The sequence below is a fragment of the Sebastes umbrosus genome, chromosome 1 (assembly GCF_015220745.1).
Source record: "Sebastes umbrosus isolate fSebUmb1 chromosome 1, fSebUmb1.pri, whole genome shotgun sequence".
Taxonomy (NCBI): Eukaryota; Metazoa; Chordata; class Actinopteri; order Perciformes; family Sebastidae; genus Sebastes; species Sebastes umbrosus.
Window position 1 is genome coordinate 20631589 of NC_051269.1, and position 18799 is coordinate 20650387.

The 18799-nt window shown below is 39.5% G+C and overlaps 2 protein-coding genes across 2 annotated transcripts; both read left to right on the forward strand.

The window, feature by feature from the left end:
* The first annotated feature begins 3285 nt into the window (after positions 1-3285).
* pnp4a (purine nucleoside phosphorylase 4a) lies at positions 3286-10109 on the forward strand. The gene is made up of 7 exons (XM_037795878.1): positions 3286-4089; positions 5649-5812; positions 6606-6709; positions 8063-8238; positions 8459-8649; positions 9493-9572; positions 9895-10109. The coding sequence occupies exons 1-7, from the start codon at positions 4067-4069 to the stop codon at positions 10042-10044; spliced, it is 888 nt and encodes a 295-aa protein (XP_037651806.1). The 5' UTR covers positions 3286-4066; the 3' UTR covers positions 10045-10109.
* Positions 10110-11638: 1529 nt separating this feature from the next.
* si:dkey-111e8.4 (uncharacterized protein LOC793802 homolog) lies at positions 11639-16837 on the forward strand. Its single transcript, XM_037795646.1, has 5 exons — positions 11639-11709; positions 13774-13933; positions 14751-14965; positions 16303-16362; positions 16570-16837. Exons 2-5 carry the CDS (start codon positions 13836-13838, stop codon positions 16734-16736), a joined length of 540 nt encoding a protein of 179 aa, XP_037651574.1. The 5' UTR covers positions 11639-11709; positions 13774-13835; the 3' UTR covers positions 16737-16837.
* The last annotated feature ends 1962 nt before the right edge of the window (positions 16838-18799 follow it).

Sequence of the window (18799 nt, forward strand, 5' to 3'; positions counted from 1 at the left end):
GACAATTAAATGGACGCGGTCACATTTTTCACATTTTGACTGAGGTGCAGGAACGCAGTAATGTTGAGCGTTCAGCTCATTCACTCAACATGTGACAGAAAAACTTCAAGTCAAATGACACAAATTAATCTGTTTAAGTCTTGAACAGCAGCAGTAACTATTTTAACTTTATCTGAAGCTGATCAGTTTTCTGTTGGAAAAAATGCCAGATCCAATAAATCTTTGATTTAAAATAAACTTGGTGACGTGGTGGAGAATTATCCTCTTCCTCTACCCGCCAAAAGACCTTTTCCATGATTCATGAGGGTGCCATGTTTAATTCAAAATGGTGAATTAAATATTTGTAAACTAGGTCGAATGAGTCCATGAAGAACCAATAATAAGTTTTGTCCAAAACACGCTGTTGTTTTCATCCACCTTTAAAATATCAAACTAAACTAACTCAGACGAAGCAACAAGCCCTCCAAATTAAAAGAAATAATACACTGTCTGTCCATGAAACAGAAACGTTTTCTGATCTGACGCCACTATCAGCTGGACAACATTTCCCAGTGCAGGTTTGTGCACGACTTTATGTAATAACGATTTGTTTATGATGTACGGTCTAAGACCTGCTCTATATATAAAGCGTCTCGGGATAACTTCTGTTATGATTTGACGCTATATAAAAATAAATTGAATTGAATTGAATATACACAAACTGCATATGTATCTTGTAAAATGCCAGATTTTGTCCTCAATGTCTGTCTCTAACCACCAGCTGTGCTGTGTTCATTAACCTGCTAACCAGCTTCCACATGGCTCCTGTTAAACCACACACACACACACACACACACACACACACACGCATACACACACACACACAGTGGCCCATGTCACACTAAAAGACGAGACTGAACAAAACTGAGTCAGACAGATTTATCTGTTTTATTTGCAGACTTTTTTTGTATTTTATCCAAAAATTTGGATTTTACAGTTGTGACGAGAAATGTGTTCTGCAGGTGGAGGTGTACTGAGGCTCAGTCTCGAGGTTTCGGGTTTTCAGTTTGATGGACTCACAACACAAACACACTGTGGTCTGACACACACTGCAAAGGTGGCTCACTTCCTGTCAGTTTAAGCGGTCCCTCCGGTTCTAGTCTAGCTCTGGTCCTCGTCCATCAGACCCACATGAGCCTTATTAGCAGCTGATCAGAGCAGCAGCAGGGAAACATGTGAAGTGTGTAACTGGTCATGAGACTCCACGTGGAGTTTCAATTACTGTACAACAGAACCGACCGACGAGCTGCTGCTCGTTAAAACGCCACATCTCAGCTCTGATTGGCTGAATCCAGAGTCTGAGTCTGAACCTGATGGTGTTAACAGGGTTCAGGTGGACACATTTAACTTATCTGATGTAAACGCGCTACACACTGATTCATATTAAACCTCTTTTAACTACAAGTAAACTTTGAAGCGCTAACTTGCTAACTGACAGGCAGCTGTTGATAGGTGGGGTGTTACAATTTTGATTCCAAATCGAAAATTGATCGATTTCAATCTTCGAAGTAAAAAGCAGTTTCAGCGATTGTTCCAGTATTTTTTTTTCTCTACCCACGCCTACTTGCGCACGTCCAAAGAAAAACACGACAAAGTCATAGAGCGTAGCTTACCGGTAGCCTGCAGCTGCACTTTGAGACACCATGGCTACTGCCAGAGTCGGAGAACTGGAAAATCCTCCTGCTTCCCTGAAGTCACCGGTTTGGCAACTTTTTGCCTTACCCGGGGGTTACGTACAGTAAACAACAAACGCGTCGTTGACAGAAAAACTATTTTTTAGGCTGCAGTAGATTTAGAGACTACAGCAACCAGTGGAACGCAGCGCTCGGCGAACTTCTTGACAAATTCAGCCGCGGTCGCATTATCCACTTTAAAAGATGTTGATGTATCACCTAAACAATCCAATTGTTACCTGCTGGTGAACTCTAGTAGAGGAGACAAACACTGAGGTTGATCCACTCTGCTGATGGTCCGCCTTGAGGAGGACTACAGAAATACATTGATACACAAATACACATCTGGAGTTTAATTTGCAGCCCGAATGCCATGTTATAAACAAGAAAACCTCACTGTAAAGGATTCATAATGGTGTGCTTTTAAACTTGGTCTTAAAGTGGCAGTAGGCAGAATATTTTTGGCATCATTGGGCAAAAATCCCGTAATAACTTTTCAGCATATTGTAATTTAAGTGTTCTGAGAGATAACTAGACTTTTACACCTCCTCATGGCTCTGTTTTCAGACTTTAGAAAATCTCCGTGACGGGAGACTTTGACCAATCACAGGTCATTTCAGAGAGAGAGCGTTCCTATTGGCTGTGCTCCGGTCATGTGACCGGTGCTTGGTATTCCCTGAAGATATCTCAACATGGCTGCCGGGTCACAAACGTTCTCATTTTACAGCTAAACAGTACACTACAAGATGTTTCTGTAAACATTTGAGGCGAGAGATAGGCATTAACGTAACATAATATTGATTCATATTTGATCAGCGCTGCCTAGTTTGACCGTTTGTTTGGAGTTTGCGAGTGATTGACAGCTGGCTCTCATAGACAGCAGATGGACAGCAGATCCCAGTTCAGCTCTTACTGCTTGTTTTCCTCCGGTCTGTGAAATCTTGCATATGCTGTTAGGAGCACCGGAGGACACAGAGGAACATGATTTTTTCAGGTTACCTGTTTCATGTACAACTGTCAGGATATAGCGACCATTTTATAAAAAATAACTTTTTTTAATCATATTTGCTCCAATCTCACCTACTGCTGCTTTAATTTAGTTGTCAATTAGAAATTCAGAGCATTTCTATTGCCTCCACACGGCTCTCAACATGGCGACGGCTGAGCCGGCAGCTCGTAGCTAATGGTGCAAACAGCGCTAACAGTGAAAACAACGGCAACAGTGTTGACAGAGATAACAGTGTTGGGGTGCGCACTACGCTTCCATGATGGTGTTATCAGCTGTATCCGCCGTGTGAGAGCAGAGCAGAGTGGCGGCCGTGAGCTAGCTAATGAGACACTCTCACATGCACTAACATGCACTTAAAGGCACGGGCGGCCGGCCCGGCTATGTCAACACAGCACAGAAAAGCTCTGATTACAACACACACAGAGGGAGAGAGACTTCACTCTCTGCTCAGGTAGACATTACTCCTCTATATCTTTTATCTTTACATAGCAAATAGTTGTTTGCTGCTATATTAATGGTCTGGATATCGTATAGAGAACCTTTAAAGAAAAGTAGAAAAAGTAGAAAAGTATTTGCATTAAAATGATACTTAAAGCATCAAAAGTAAAAGTACTCGTTATGCAGGATGAGCCATTTCAGAATAATATATATCATCACTGGATTATAATTATTGATGCATTGATTGTGTTCATCACTCATTTTAATTACTTTATGCTGCTCGTGAGTTTACCCCTGAGGATCAATAAAGTCTTATCTGTATCCATAATAAAACATCATCATTTATTTGTTGATTATATTTCATATTATTAATCCCAATCTATAAAGTAACCATCGTTATAAATGTAGTGGAGTAAGAAGTACAATATTTACACAGTTAATGTCTGACTGTATGAGTGTTGAGTGTGTTTTAAGGTCACGACCGAGTCACAGCTGACTCTGTGCGTGTGTTGAGCCTCAGAATCCCAGTTAAAACTTAAGTAAAGTCACGTTACTGTCAGTGGGGGCATGACGCAAAACCAGACTCCACCAAAAGAAAAAAAATCCCAGAATCCTGTTCAGGAATGCCAACACACACACACACACACACACACACACACACACACGCATATTTCTACAACACTGTAGCTCCATTGGTTGCTGCTGATGAATGGACGAGTTATCGACCAATCAGGAGCATGTGACCGGTGAATATGTAGGCCGATCGGCATCAGCTGGCATCCGCACTCAGACTGTCAGTCCCTCCATCACACACACAACTAGTGACAGAGGCTGTTACAGAAACACACACACACACATCTCATATTCATCGTAATCATCATCATCGGTCATCTGTCATCCATCCATCATGCACAGCAAAGAACAAATCAGGTAAGATATCACCTTCATAACATCTTATTACAAATCTGTGTTTTATTGTTGTGTTGTTCTTTCTTCCTCTCAATACACTAGACCAGTGTTTACTAAATGTGTTGGCTTGCGATGCTTCGTCATTACATATTTGTAATGTGACCAGTTCAACCAAAAAGTGATTATTTTTCTTTGTTTTTTGTCTTGTTAATCAGTTTATGACCCCTCAGATTCGTCTTGGGACCCCATTGTTATTGTTATTGTTATTGTTATTGTTATTGTTATTGTTATTGTTAACCAGACTTTACTACATAGCCTGCAATTTACAGCGTCCTTTTGTTGTATAAATCAGGTAATACTCATTGCTTCCTACTGGTGCTCAAATGTAAACACAAGGAAGGAAACAAGACTTTAGAGTAACAACTGGGCATTTTAGAGGAAAAGAGTATTTTGTGTAAATACTGGGTACCTACAGGGAAACAAAACTGAAGTTTGGGAAAAGTTATGTTAACAACAATGATATTTATCTATTATTACATATATAATACATATATAATTACGTATTTCACAGTTAAAACTTTGGGGTACAGTAAGGAAACAAAAAGGGGCTTTGGGAAAATCTCGGTAGGGAATTCAAAGTCGTTGCAGTTGTTAACAAAACACGGCGCCATAAACAAATATAAATGTTGTGTCAATCTTCTCATCCGAAAGCGAATAAGCGTAATTCCCAAAATGTCAAACAATTTCTTTAAAACAAAGATAATTCACCAAGATATTTGAGAAACAATAATATAAGTGTATTTGTGGCTGTTAAGCTGCACATTATCCTAAATGTTATCCTAATAGTTCATGTTTTGACAATTATTTGTCAGTTTTGACGACATTGTGTGACATGTAAACACGGCAGCATCAGTGAGTCCAGCAGGACGACAGCACCAGCAGCGAGATGATCAGACAGGCTGTAAAGAAAACCTCACAGTTTAACCAGATTATCTAAATCAAACTGAATGTTAAGGTCATTGTAAAGGTCTGTTAGATACCGCAGAGCTACACCTCCTGACCTGTTTGCCATGTAGAGGTGAACTGTGATCATCTGCTGCTTCCAGAAGGATTTTTCATCTGTTTATTTCCATTTCAAATTATTTTAATGACCTCATCAGTTTTTGCCTATATGATATAAGCATGATGAAATATTTGGGTATTTTCTATTCTACGGTATTTAACTGCCCCCAAGTTCAAGATGAGTCATCAAAACTGTATTTACATTTTACAGGAAGAGAAAAGAGAGGGATTTTGACAGGAAAATACCCCAAAAATAAATGAATACATAATAAATAAACACAGGGACATTGGATTAGAACTTGGAAAACATAGTTTTCTTTAACATTAATGTGTTTGTTGGTTAATCGTATTTCAGTGGTATGTTTAATTATTCCTCCTACCTCCGTTGCTAAAAGTAACACTGTAGTATTTTGGTGAATACGACATCTAAGGACTTCAGAGGGGAGCTCTTTTTTTAATTCACACTTAATAATAAATTCTTCCTAAAATAATTAAATGTAATTTTCTCTTGTCTGCAGTCATGACGAATACCAGAAGACAGCTGATTGGCTGATGTCTCAGACGAAGCACCGCCCCCAGGTGGCGATCATCTGTGGGTCCGGACTGGGCATGCTCGCCGACACCCTCAAGTGTCAGGACTCCTTCGCTTATTCTGACATACCGGGCTTCCCACAGAGCACAGGTAATCTGAATATATTATATTACATAATATATGGTGTGTAACTTTATTACTGACTGACAAACCGACAGTATAAAACTGCTCACCACATATTTATTCCCATATATTTTAAGCTTGTATTAACTGATAAACTCAAATCACATTAACGTCTGTCTGTAAATTCAGTTTCAAAGCTTCATTTACTGATTGACAGTCAGTGTTTTCATATATAAATTCTGAGACTGTCAGTAAATATTTACATATAAAGCCTACTGTTTTCTGACAAAACTAATGACTAAGTAATAAATAGTAAGTAAATCTATGTTAAATCTTCAATCACACGTCTGTGTTGAATTCACAAACTGTGACTTTAATCTCTAAAACTGGCCACAGAACACACACAGAACTGCTCAAAGATAGCCGACCATAATTTCCAGATGGATGATGAATTGGGAAAATATTCATCAATCTCCTCAAACTGAACATCAAACAATAGCTGATCTGGAGGGAATTGATCATTTCTGATTATAAAATTTGTCAGGGATGACGATACGAGGTTAAAGGTGCAGTGTGCAGGATTTGGTGGCATCTAGTGGTGTGGTTGCAGACTGCAGCCAACTGCCCGTCCATCCTGCCAAAAACATGAAAGGCTCTCTCTAGGGAATACATTTAATTTCATAAGGAAAAAAACATTTACCTTCCAACAGCTCCAAAGCTGTCTGGTTACAGGTCTACATGTAAATTTATATTCCATTTGTGGGTTAATTAGCATCACTCTACTTGTCTCTCACTGTAATCCTGACTTTGTGTGTTGCAGTTGAGGGTCATGCAGGTCGGCTGGTTTTCGGGGAGCTGAAGGGGAAGACGTGTGTGTGCATGCAGGGTCGCTTCCACATGTACGAAGGACACTCACTTTGCAAGGTACACACATACACACACACACACAGACGTTTGCATTACTAACCTTAAAGGAATAGTTCAACATTTTGGGGAATACACATATTGATATCGCTCGTGTGTGTGTGGTAAATAGGAAGCTACCACCAGCAGCCAGCCACAGACAAGAAACTGAGGGAAACGGCTCTAGCTCTGTCAAACTGTTACAAAATCCACCTACCATCACCTCCACACCTCACTAATTACCACACTGTATCTCATTTGTTTAATCTGTACAAAAAAAGTGTAAAAACGACAAATTCACAATTTTATGGAGGTTATGTGCCAGAGTATTCGTTACTAGGGAACCAGCAGAGACTCCAGGAAGTTACTGGTACCAGCCAAGAAATGGTCCGGTACATAACCCCCTGTAAAATGGCGAATTGTCATTTTTATGGGTTTTTTTTGTACGAATTAAACCAACAAAATACCGTAGGTTAATGAAGGAGCTTTGGAGTTACTGGTAAGTGTCTTTTGTAACTGTTAGACAGAGATGTTAGAGCTGTATCACATTTTTGCAGACCACAAGAATGCACCTGAAGGCACCATTTGAATATTTTCACCCAGTTCACATGTTTAACTGTGTTTACACACAATACATGTAAACAGAGCAATAAACACAAATACATTCTACACATGGGAAGCACTTCACACACGCACGCACGCACGCACACACACATGCAGGCACCGTATGTGAGCCGATTAAAGCACGTCAGTCACGCAAACCTTGGTGGTATAACACACATAATATTGTTTGTAATCAGCAGCATGAGACTGAACCTGTAACATGACCTGTGTGTGTGTGTGTGTGTGTGTGTGTGTGTGTGTGTGCCCGCTTGTGTGCGTGTTAAGTCATGCATGAGTTTGGTCACATGCAGCCTTTTAGCAGAGTGTTCAATGCTGCCATTGTTTCCCTATATCTCACACACACACACACACACACACACACACACACGCATACTCTCTATCTCTCTCTCTCGTGTGTCACGCTGAGAATACCTGACTGTCCTCTAGAAGCTCTACCTCAGATACCTCAGATACCTCAGACACATCAATAGAAGGTAGTTCTACCTGGAAGGCTGCACTCAGGGCAAAACGAGCTCAGCACTGAACCATTAACGGGAATGAAATGTGATTGGTAGATTATGTAATTGTCAGGAGACACCGCCTGAGTTTCAACTGAGAACAAAAATGTCTGAAGATTAAAAAAAATCTAATTGTTTGACATCCTGCATCACATGAAGAACCGCCGTCTCCATAACAACGAACCTTAACAGGAAGCTTCCTATGTTTTAGAAACAGATGATTACTCAGGTTATCTGTCTCTCTGTTCATAAGACCACGTTTCCAGTCCGAGTCTTCAAGCTGATGGGGGTGGAGACTCTGATCGTGACGAACGCCGCCGGCTCATTGGCCGACGGCCTCCAGCCTGGTGACATCATGATCATCAAAGACCACGTCAACTTCCCCGGATTGGTTGGTCTGAACCCGCTGTGCGGACCCAACGACGACAGGTAACACACACATATATACCTGGTTATTTATTGTTGTTTCATGTGTTTATGATGACGCTCGTTGTTTTGATTATTTCTTTTTCATTGTTGTTTGTTTTTAAATGTATCGTTTGTCACACTCTTGTTGTTCATAGTAACAGAGTATTGAGGTTTTGTTGCTTTGTTGTTAAGGGTTTTGTTTCAGTTGTTGATCTTGTTGTTTATTATTTGTTGTTTACAGGTTCGGGCCTCGTTTCCCGGCCATGTCAGGTTGCTATGACAAAGGCCTTCGTTGCCAAGCGATGGAGATCGGCAAGCAGCTGGGCGTGGCCGCCCTCATGCAGGAGGGCGTGTACGCCATGGTGGGGGGGCCGAACTTCGAATCCATCGCTGAGGCCAGAATGCTGCATCGACTGGGGGTGGACGCTGTCGGTAAGACACACACAAAAACAAAAAACGGACTGATGCTGCAGCGTTCATTATAACCACTATATAAACAAACAACACAATGATAATTTAGCTGTTATTTGAGCCTTACTGTCATTTAAATCTAATAGGTTCATCCTCTGAGGAGCAGGACGTCTTTTCTGAATTTATAAGTCCCAGAATTATAATAATGTTGGCATTATTGGGACATCTTCTGTCCTCTGTGCAGAGTGTATGTAGCAACCAGCACATAAACCAGGATCCTTGTTGGAAAACCACCAGGCACAGGGTTTTTAATGTCTCAGTTTGACACAAACTGATTAAAGATCATTTATGTAAAAACCTTTTGAGTACAGTACTTGCACTGACAGGGACGTTAGTTAATAATGTAGGACGTGTTGATGTTTTACTTCAGTGGTGCAAATTTTCAAACAAAGATTATGCAGCTCAGTGAACCTGAAGCTTTTATGTCCTGGGGAAGTTGCCCAGTTGGTAATCCATCTTTGTAGTGTGTTGTAATTAATCTGAGATTTCTCAGATTAATCCCAGAATGCAACATTGGTAGGGTTTTTTTTTGCATATGAACCTAATCCTCTTTCATCAGATGGGTTTTTACGTTCAGGGTGAGGTCACATTGAATATCTCTTTGTTTTTACGTTTCTGAATATATTTTTAAAGCATGAAATAGGAGCATATAAACAGTATAACTTCATCCTCATATTTTATATGGATTACAGAATTATTCACTGAACTGATTTACTAACAGTGAGTATTATTCACAGTATTATCATCAGTACCAGTAGTATTGTTGTGGCCTGTCTCAGTAACGTCAGGTGTTGTTGTTTACAGGTATGAGTACGGCTGCTGAGGTCGTCGTGGCGACTCACTGCGGTCTGAGAGTGTTCGGCCTCTCTCTGATCACCAACAAGGTAAACACACCGATCAATACGTCAAAGTATTGGATTGATGATAACGAGGCTGCAGGGTACAACGTGACTAATCAACCTGATTAATAAGATTGACAACTCAATCTTCTGGAGTCAACTAACTAATTAATCAATTCATTAATTGTTTGATCAATTAACTAATATACTGATTTAATTAATTAACTGACTGATTGTTTATTTGATCAATTGATTGATTGATTGATGTGTGTCAGGTGGTGAAAAGTTATGAGGACTCTGACAGTGCAATTGACTGATTGATTGATTGATTGATTGATTGATTGACTGATCGATCTATCTGTGTCAGGTGGTGAAGAGTTACGAGGACTCGGACAGTGTGAACCACGAGGGCGTCCTGGAGGTCGGCCGGCTGCGCTCTCAAACTGTGCAGCAGCTGGTGATCGAACTGATCAGCAGGATGGAGATCAATAACAACAACACCAATAATGCTGTCTGAACACACACACACACACACACACACACACACACACATACTGTGTACATATTTGATTGTTGTATTTACAACATTTTTTAGAGCTTTCTCGTATTTTATCATCCGTCATATTATTTTGTACTTTTGCTGTAATGAAACTTTATTTATATCAACATGGTGCCTAATAAGTCTCTATCAGGGTACATTTGAGTGTAAGTATTCATGTATGATATTTTATTTTAATCCTACAGATTAATATAACGATGACCACTGGTGCTTTAATATAAAAACATATGACACAAAGATTTTTCTAAAGATTCTTCTCTTGTACATTTTATTTTGTAAAAACATTCACTGCCTTCTGGATTAATCTGATTAAAAAAACATGCTGACAAACGCCGTGCTTCCTGTTTTCCTGTTTGTGTTGATCAACCAGAGCTCACGTGTGTTCAGCTGCAGTTCCTCTAATGTCCACTAGATGCTGCTGTGATAAAACTCTCACTGTATTGAAGTGAATGGGAAGAACTCACAACTTCTCTCCACAAACACGGGACTCCCTAAAAATGTGGTATTTCATACGGATGGGCGTGGTTTTGCAGGACGTCGCAGTGCACGCTTCGGCGAGCTCCGTGCCCGTCTCTCAGCCGTCAGCCCCTGCTCCGAGTACACGTTCATGAGTTATGTTTTGTGCAAATAATGTAGCTTACTACGTTTAATTTTCATTATTCAGGCATGCTAATATTAGAATGTCATGACGTGCTCCATATGATGAAATTTAGTTGGTACCGTTAACGTAAGCCCCATGGAGCTATAAAGAATGAAGTCACCCTAGTCTATTGTTAACGTTAAATTATATAACCATAACGTCACCAGTTTGTCAAGTAAAGTGAATCGCTGTTCAATTCAATAATTTAATAAATTGAATAACTAAGACAGAAATAGACAAAGGAAACCAATAAACCAATACAAAATTATAGCCCATTTAAAAACTGGGAAAAAGCCATGAGATGCAACTTGAGCGCAGCAGTCCTTTGAGTGAAATGCAAACGTTAGCCTGCCAACATACTGATGTTTTTTAGGTATGTTTTCCACATTCACCATCTTCATTTTGTATGTTAGTATGCTAACATTTGCTAAGTAGCACTAAACACAAAGTACAGCTGAGGCTGATGGGAATATCATTCATTTGGCAGGCATGCACAAAAGATAAGATGAACCTTTATTAATCCCCTGCAGGGAAATTCAGGTGTCAAAGCAGCAACAACAGCAAACAGAGTGAAACACTGGAGAGGTACAGGTATGCAAAAATTATAAAAACAATAATAGAGATATAAAAGATACAGAGTGAATGGGTTAACATAGTGTGTACCGTCTGTCAATACATAAATGTAGTATAAATGTAATATGTACATATGTGCAGTCTATGGACAAAGGACAAAACCTTAATTTTCTCTGGAAAAGGCAAATAATTAAGGTTACAATTAACCAGAATCAACTGATAGTAGAATAAAGTGACTTATTGTGTAGTTTAAGGTTTCCTGTCTGTGAGAAAGACAGAATATGTTTATGCTGTTTATTAAACTCTGATTGGTTTAAGAAATTAAAACAAAACAGAATGTTTTCTTTCAACTCTCTCAGAATGACAAACTTCATTTACTTTAAACTACAGGATCCCAACAAGAGAGGCAGGTGAGTTACACATACTAATCAATACATGATGGAAGAAGAAGGTTTTACAAAGACTGTTACTTGTACTCTACTCTGACTTTATGGTACACCAGAAGCTGCATCTCTTTTCACGATTTATTGTCTCCTCGATCCTCGATCCTCCGGATATCGATCTCAGCGCTCCTCTTGAAGGACTTCCCAATTTCTAAAATGCATCTCGAGGATCGAGGATCGAGGAGGCTTGCTGGAGGAGCCATGAGCGAGGATACACCAGTGTTTCCTCTACTGTAGTCTTTTACCGACCGACACGCCCCCCTTATTGGATATCATTTATTGATTGGACGCTGCGCCGATCAGACTGATCTGATACATCAACATCACTGGAGTTTCATACCAGAGTGAAGACAGATCACAGATTAACAGTTTTATAGTTTAGTTGTCTTCTGATTCACCATCTAGTTATAATCAACAACAAACAGACCATGTTGATGGTAAAGTGTTGCAGCAGCAGAGGAACCTGCAGGATCTCTGCTCACACACAGCTGCTGAAGGAGTCTGTTACTGAAAGGCAGGCTGGACTGGCCTTCTGGCATACCGGGCATTTTCCCGGTGGGCCAACGTAGGTCTTTTTTTTCTTTTTTTTGACCCATAAAACAGGTTAATCGGCCCATTTTCCTTAATTGACACTGGGCTGGCCCAATCCCTCTGTGCCAGGCGGCCACAGTGAGGAGGAGAGGGAGAGAGATGAGATAGAGAGCTCTGTATGTATAATCCTAAAAAAGGGACAGCAGGGGCAAAACAAATGAATTATAACTGATGAATATTAGATTATGCTAGATATTCACATGCAAAGTTTATGCCAGAGGAGCGAACTATTCAGTTTTCTTTCCTGAGATTTAAAGGTGAAATTAGAAGTTTAACATAAAAATGCTGTTGCAGTATACTTATTATTTTTGTTATTTTCATTGTTTTAAAGTCACCAGAAGTCAGGAAACAAAGTCTCTGAATCTCTAATTTTTCTGGGGGAGGACCCCCAGACCCTCCGCTTTGGTTTGAAATCCCCCCTATTTTTGAGGTCTCAATGTTGGCGAGTATGCAAAACAACCATATTTGAAGGGATTTCCTCAAACAGAGCCTTCAACAAAAACCTGGTACACACAGCACAGATAACCGGTGATGGGGCCGGTCTGGGCCAAAATTAAAGGGGTTTATAAGACCTGACAAACACACCTCAATCAACTTTCTTCATTTATTAGAAAGAGTTTTCTTTGGATCATCTGTTATTTCCCCCATTAACTTTTATTAAGGATACAGTTAAAGTCAGAGAGAGAAGGAGGGTCTGTCTTTTACACCTTTTACATAATTTATCTTTATTTCCATTCAGTCACATGTGAGGCTGATAAATCCTGAGCGTTGGGTTTGATATGAGTTACATCATTTACATTTTCCCTGAAACATACAGCCTAATACATCATTTCTAGTGTCCGAATATCAATAAATACAGAAGCTTATAATGAATAAATAATATAAAGGCATTGTGCCCATAGAGATGGTTCCTGGTCCTCTAAGCAGGACTCAGTCCACAGTAGAAATACAGACTGCAGCTGTTACTCATGTGCAGGTGTTTGTTAAACAGGTAACAGGCTACGGGAGAAAACACTGCTGCTCTGCCACTGATAATAACTTTCTTTATTAGTATTAGTACAGTTCAGACATAAACAGCTGTTAAAGCCGACTGACAGCTGATCCAGCTGTGATCAGCTGCTGCTGTCAAAAAACACTCTCACCGCAAAATCCATGTAGTAGTTGTTCTGGGGCTTTCTATCAAATCACACGATCTTCATCATCAGACACAGTTGTACTGGAACTGTAAAAGTTCAAATTTTCATTTTTCATAAGCACTTTAAGGAGTCCTTATCCACGGTGGCTTAAAAGTTGAGGTTTAAAACTCTTCTTCTGAGGAAGCTTGTGTGATACAGCTACTAAATGGACTTTGTGGTACGATTATTTTCTCAACTGCTGATATCAAGATCAAGAATAAACTTTAAACTTCAATGTTAATCTATCTTTTTTCTTCCTAAACAGGTGTGTTGTGTTGAGAAGCAGAGCCGATCGCTGCCCCCTGTTGTTCAGATATAATTTTGACGATGAACAGTGAAATCTTCATCGTGTCCATAGTGGCTCTGCTGCTGGTTCTGATGGTTCTGATGGTTCTCTGCTGGATCCTCAGACGGAACAGAATGAAGTAAGAACTGACAGCCGCCTCATAGAGACTTCAGCAGCTCAAATCTGCTTTAAAAAGCTGCTGAGTCAAAGTAATTTTTATTCACATTTAGCTGACTGTGGATTTTATTAAGGTTTCAAATCTGTGTTGTTTAGCGTGAATCCGGTTTCCCCTCGGTCACAACGATTGTGCTCAGTTATGGACCACAACAACCACACCAAAACCCTTTAGAGGAAGACGTCTCGGTACGGTCATAAACAGACTCTGGAGCACTTCATTTGTGATAATCTGACCTCGAGCCAACACAAATACAAGGCATACTGTGCATGTTTGAGCTAAATAACTGCTATAGCCAGGTGCACTTTGCATATTGGGATGTGGATGAGCGAAAACAACACTTGCTCGCAGCTAACCGGAGAAAGAATCAAGGTCTGAACTCGACTAGCAACTAATGTACGTTAGCCTCTTCATATTTGGGCAGATGACTACATCTACCAGCTTCTACAAACAACACATAAAAAAACCGAAAACCTCAAAATGTTATCTGTCAGCAGGGGATCTGACTGGTCGCTGAACGGTGCCGTGTTACAGTAAAGAAACTAAGGCAACAGTACATTAAACCTTAACCCAGAACACAGGACCTTTTTCCTATGTTTACTTTCTTGCTCCCACCCCAGACACATCTAACCAATGACCAGAGTGAATGTTCTCATGAATCAAGGGAAAATGCAACGAGACAACAACTTCCCCACTGATTCGGACCAGAACAAAGTAACTAGATGTTTGAAAATGCCCTAAAACGAGTTTTGAAGTGTCTCTCTGGGTTCTGATTCCTCAGAAACGTCACAGAGCTGCAGATCTCAGCAGGACAACCTGCTCGTGTCATGATCAAAACCGAGGCAGACAACGCCCAAGACATGCTGGACCGCCTGCTGGACCGAGTCTTTCTCCAGGAGGAACTTGATGACGAAAACTCTACACCTGATGAGGAACTTGGAGAAGAACGTAGACCATCTCCACGGTTTTCAATATCAGCCACTCTTCCCATGAAAGGTAGGAATATTGAACCCAACCTTTTGTGCGGACTGTAAATATAATCACACGTCAAGAAAACATTTGAAATAGTTCAGTTATCTTTTCTATTTCTTTTAGATGTTGAAATGTACTTCTGTGGGAGTAACAGCTAAAGTTGAAGCACCAAAAATAACTAAAAATGTATTGTCAAATTATGTTTAGAGCACTGAACAAAGTTGAAGTGGCACTCGTAACAGAGACGCTTAAAGAAATCTGAGTGGCCGATGAAATTTACGTCAGTTGAATTGAAAGTACTGAAATTAGCTTAAGAGTCTGTTAAAGTGCAAAGACTGAAAGGAGTTGAAGGGTCATTTGAAGTACACAAGCACTGACAGGAGAAGTGTCGGAGACAGAAAGCACTGAAAAAAGTTGAGGTGTCAATTGAGTTGAAGGCACTGAAAGTAGTTAAAGTGTCGACTGAAACAAGAACACTGACAGCAATCTAAGCGTCAGGTTAAATCTGTGTCAGTTGAAGTGAGAGTGCTGACAGTGGCTGATAGTAATTTTAAGAGCAAACACTACAAGGAGGTGAATTTTTGGTTGAATTGAAAGCACTGAAAGGAGTTTATGTGTCAGCTAAATGGACAATGCTACAACAAGTTGGAGGCTCAATTAAAGTGCAAGGACTGAACAGGGTTGAAGGGTCAGTTAAAATACAAGCACTGAGGTAGTTGAATTGTCAGTTGAATTGAAATAAATGAAAGGACTTGAGGTGTCATTTGCATTGAAAGTACTGAAAGGAGTTGAAGTGTCAGCTGAATGGAAATACAAAAATTTAAATCTGAGTGAAATTAGATTTAACTACAGAATTATATTTTTATAGAGTCTATAGTAGAGTTTCTATAGCCCTCTTGGTCCTATAATGTCTATTACATGTCTGTGCTTAAAGGGATCCTTCCTCTGTCGCTCTTCCTGAGGTTTCTCCATTTTATCCTGTGAAAAGTTTTCTCTGGAGATTTTCCTTATCTGATCTGAACATGAAGATCTAAACATGCAGGATGTCATATTTTGGACAGATTGTAAAGACCTCTCAGTCAAATCTGTAAATCTGGGCTGTAGAAATAAATTTGACTCCAGTTTTAAGTTATTTGAGCTTTGAGATGTTCCTTTTTCCTGAGTCATTCTCAGTTTAAAGTCACTCTCTTCAGTCAGCAGCAGCCCTACCTGCTGGCACTGCACTGGCACTAACTACAGACATAACTAACTAGAGACTTAACCTTTTCTATTTGGAGCTCTGATAAAACTGTGATAATCAGAATTATCCAGGTTTTATGTAACTTTGATTGAAGCTTGACGGATTTGTTTCTCTCCTGCAGCCGCGAACCCTGTTCGTGGCAGACTGTGGCGCTGGATGACTCATAGAGCTCCTCCTAAAGGTGAGAAAAAAGGACTTTCAAAAGTCTTTATGGATCAAAACTTACATTCCTATTGGCGCAAAAAAAAATACATACAGTAATAATAAACACAAGCCTATAATATTAGGGGATTCTTTAAAATATACTTAAGTACACATTTGCTTCACATGATTTTCATCATTACATTTTCATCATTGTGTACTTTTTTATTTATTTTGGTGAAACTAGAAGCCACTCCAGCCCCTCCTACTCCTCCTCCTCCCACCGATGAGGATCAAACTGACGATCAAACTGACGATCAAACTGACGATCAAGCCAACGGTATCTCCTCTCAGGACGCCTTCAGCAGTGGGGAAGAAGAGGAAGAGAAGAAATCTGAAGCGCCACAATTTTAGAGATATATCAACTATTAAAATAACAGCCCTTCATCCTATAGGATGCATAACATTAAAATACACACTGTCTGAAACTGTCAAATAAAACACATATGTTTAAATGGCCGTTTTTTAACTGAACTATAATGCATTCTTAAAAAACATCCCTTTACTGCTGATCAACTGTCTAAAGTATCATCAGTAACAGTTTCAAGCAGTATTTTTTAATTCTGGGACCTGATCTGCACATTTAAGGCTTGTACATTGTACATGATTGTAAAATCAGTGAATTAGCTTTATTGTTCTTCACTCACATGTTGTTATGGTTTCATTCTGTGCTTGTAGCCAGCTATAGACAGACATTTTGGGAAAAGTGTCAACAAGTCTATTATAGCCTTTTTCCTAACAAATGCCTTTAATTGTATTTAGTGTGACTATTCTTATGTCTGTAACCTGCTAAGTCTATTCATCTAGGCAAAAAATACTGTTTATTAAAATGTATTTAAAAATACAACCTAAATAGTGCATTAAAACAAATCAGTAAGATAATGTAAAAGAAAGGTGAAAAACAGCTATATAATGTATCTTTAAACAGTAAATTAACTGTAAAATACTGTGTAAAGAAATAAAAAAAAAAGTTCAAACAGTATTTTACAGTACAAAGCTGTACATTTCAGCGACAGTGTAATAATGTTAATTTTACAGTAACGTAAAGGCAACCCTGCTGCCAGTTCTTTACTGTTATTTTACTGGGAAATTCTTAACAGTGTAGCAACAGTAACTAAGGGTAAACAGTCAGTTTTTATAATGGTAGTATAACCGGACAAAAACAAAACCATGTATACAGAGAAATTGATTATTTTTAAAAAGCAACTAAAAATGAGCAGAGAAACTCAGCTGCTCCTCTCTGTCAGTCAGTGATATCAGTCCACCTGCAGAGGGAGTGATGGAGCTGCTGGTGGAGCTGGAAGCAGCTGGTTGGACTTGATAAAGGGGTTGATGATTAGTGATTGGCTTCTGAGAGGAAGTGTGTTTTATGATCACTGGATTGGATGAGGTGATGATGATCTGGGAGGAAACTCCCCTTCTTACATTTTAAACTTTTAAACTGAGGGGGAGGATAAAATCTAAACATCTGTGATGTGTTGAGTTTCAGTAAGAGAGACACAGAGGAAGTGATGTGAGTTTTTCTATAATCTAATTTTCCATGTCAACTCATGCCAGGAAAGGGGGGGGGGGGGGGGGGGGGGGAGATTATGAAGAAGAATGATCAAAATCTGTGCAGCAGCAGAAGCAGAGATATCCTAACTTTTAACCTAATATGGATCAAACTCCAAAAACCCTTTCATTGGACCCTCCTAACACCGACATCTTTCAAACTCCACACCTCCAGTTTCTGAAATCATCAGTGTTATTTTCTCAGAGTTGACAAAGCTCTAGAAAAAGAAGACTGTTTATACAACTGGCTGAGTAGGACTAACCATGACCACTAAACCAACCTTCATGTGTAAAATTAGTGGAATGCACCTTTAATATTTCAAGCTAAAATGTAATGTAAAATGTAAATCTGCATAGAGATTTTGAGAATCATTCGTTAATGCATTGATATCATTGAAAAGAGTGAAAATATGACACAAAGTAAGGGATAATGTACAGCGAGCCGGTCATTGTTGTGAAATAAAAAAAACAAATCAAAAATTTGACCCAAAAACGGTCCGCCAGCGTCCGACATCAGAACTGCACCCATAACGACGGTCTGTTATACATACCAACGGTTTCCTATAAAGAAATAACAGACTGTACAACACCGTGATTTAGAATCAGAATTGAAAAGTCGTGAAATAAACTTTTGTAAAAACTATATTGACTTTGTATTTGTATTGAGAAATTGTTTTTTTTTCCATTCAGTTCAATACAGTCAGAGTTTTATAATCTAGTGGACATTACGGGAACTGCAACTGAGCCCACTTGAGCTCTGACCTCAACACTCTGATCAATAGTCAATACTGTGTGGAAATACTGGATTTAAATGTTTGTTGGTCAGATAAAGGGACTTGACTGGTCCTTCGTCAGCTAAACTGGTT

Excerpts from the sequence above, each read along its gene's own strand:
- si:dkey-111e8.4 (XM_037795646.1), top strand. The coding sequence starts at position 13,836 with ATGAACAGTGAAATCTTCATCGTGTCCATAGTGGCTCTGCTGCTGGTT. Across the intron at positions 13,934-14,750 it reads CTCAGACGGAACAGAATGAA|AAACGTCACAGAGCTGCAGA; the intron begins GTAAGAACTGAC and ends CTGATTCCTCAG. Across the intron at positions 14,966-16,302 it reads AGCCACTCTTCCCATGAAAG|CCGCGAACCCTGTTCGTGGC; the intron begins GTAGGAATATTG and ends TCTCTCCTGCAG.
- pnp4a (XM_037795878.1), top strand. The coding sequence starts at position 4,067 with ATGCACAGCAAAGAACAAATCAG. Across the intron at positions 4,090-5,648 it reads CACAGCAAAGAACAAATCAG|TCATGACGAATACCAGAAGA; the intron begins GTAAGATATCAC and ends TCTTGTCTGCAG. Across the intron at positions 8,239-8,458 it reads TGCGGACCCAACGACGACAG|GTTCGGGCCTCGTTTCCCGG; the intron begins GTAACACACACA and ends TGTTGTTTACAG.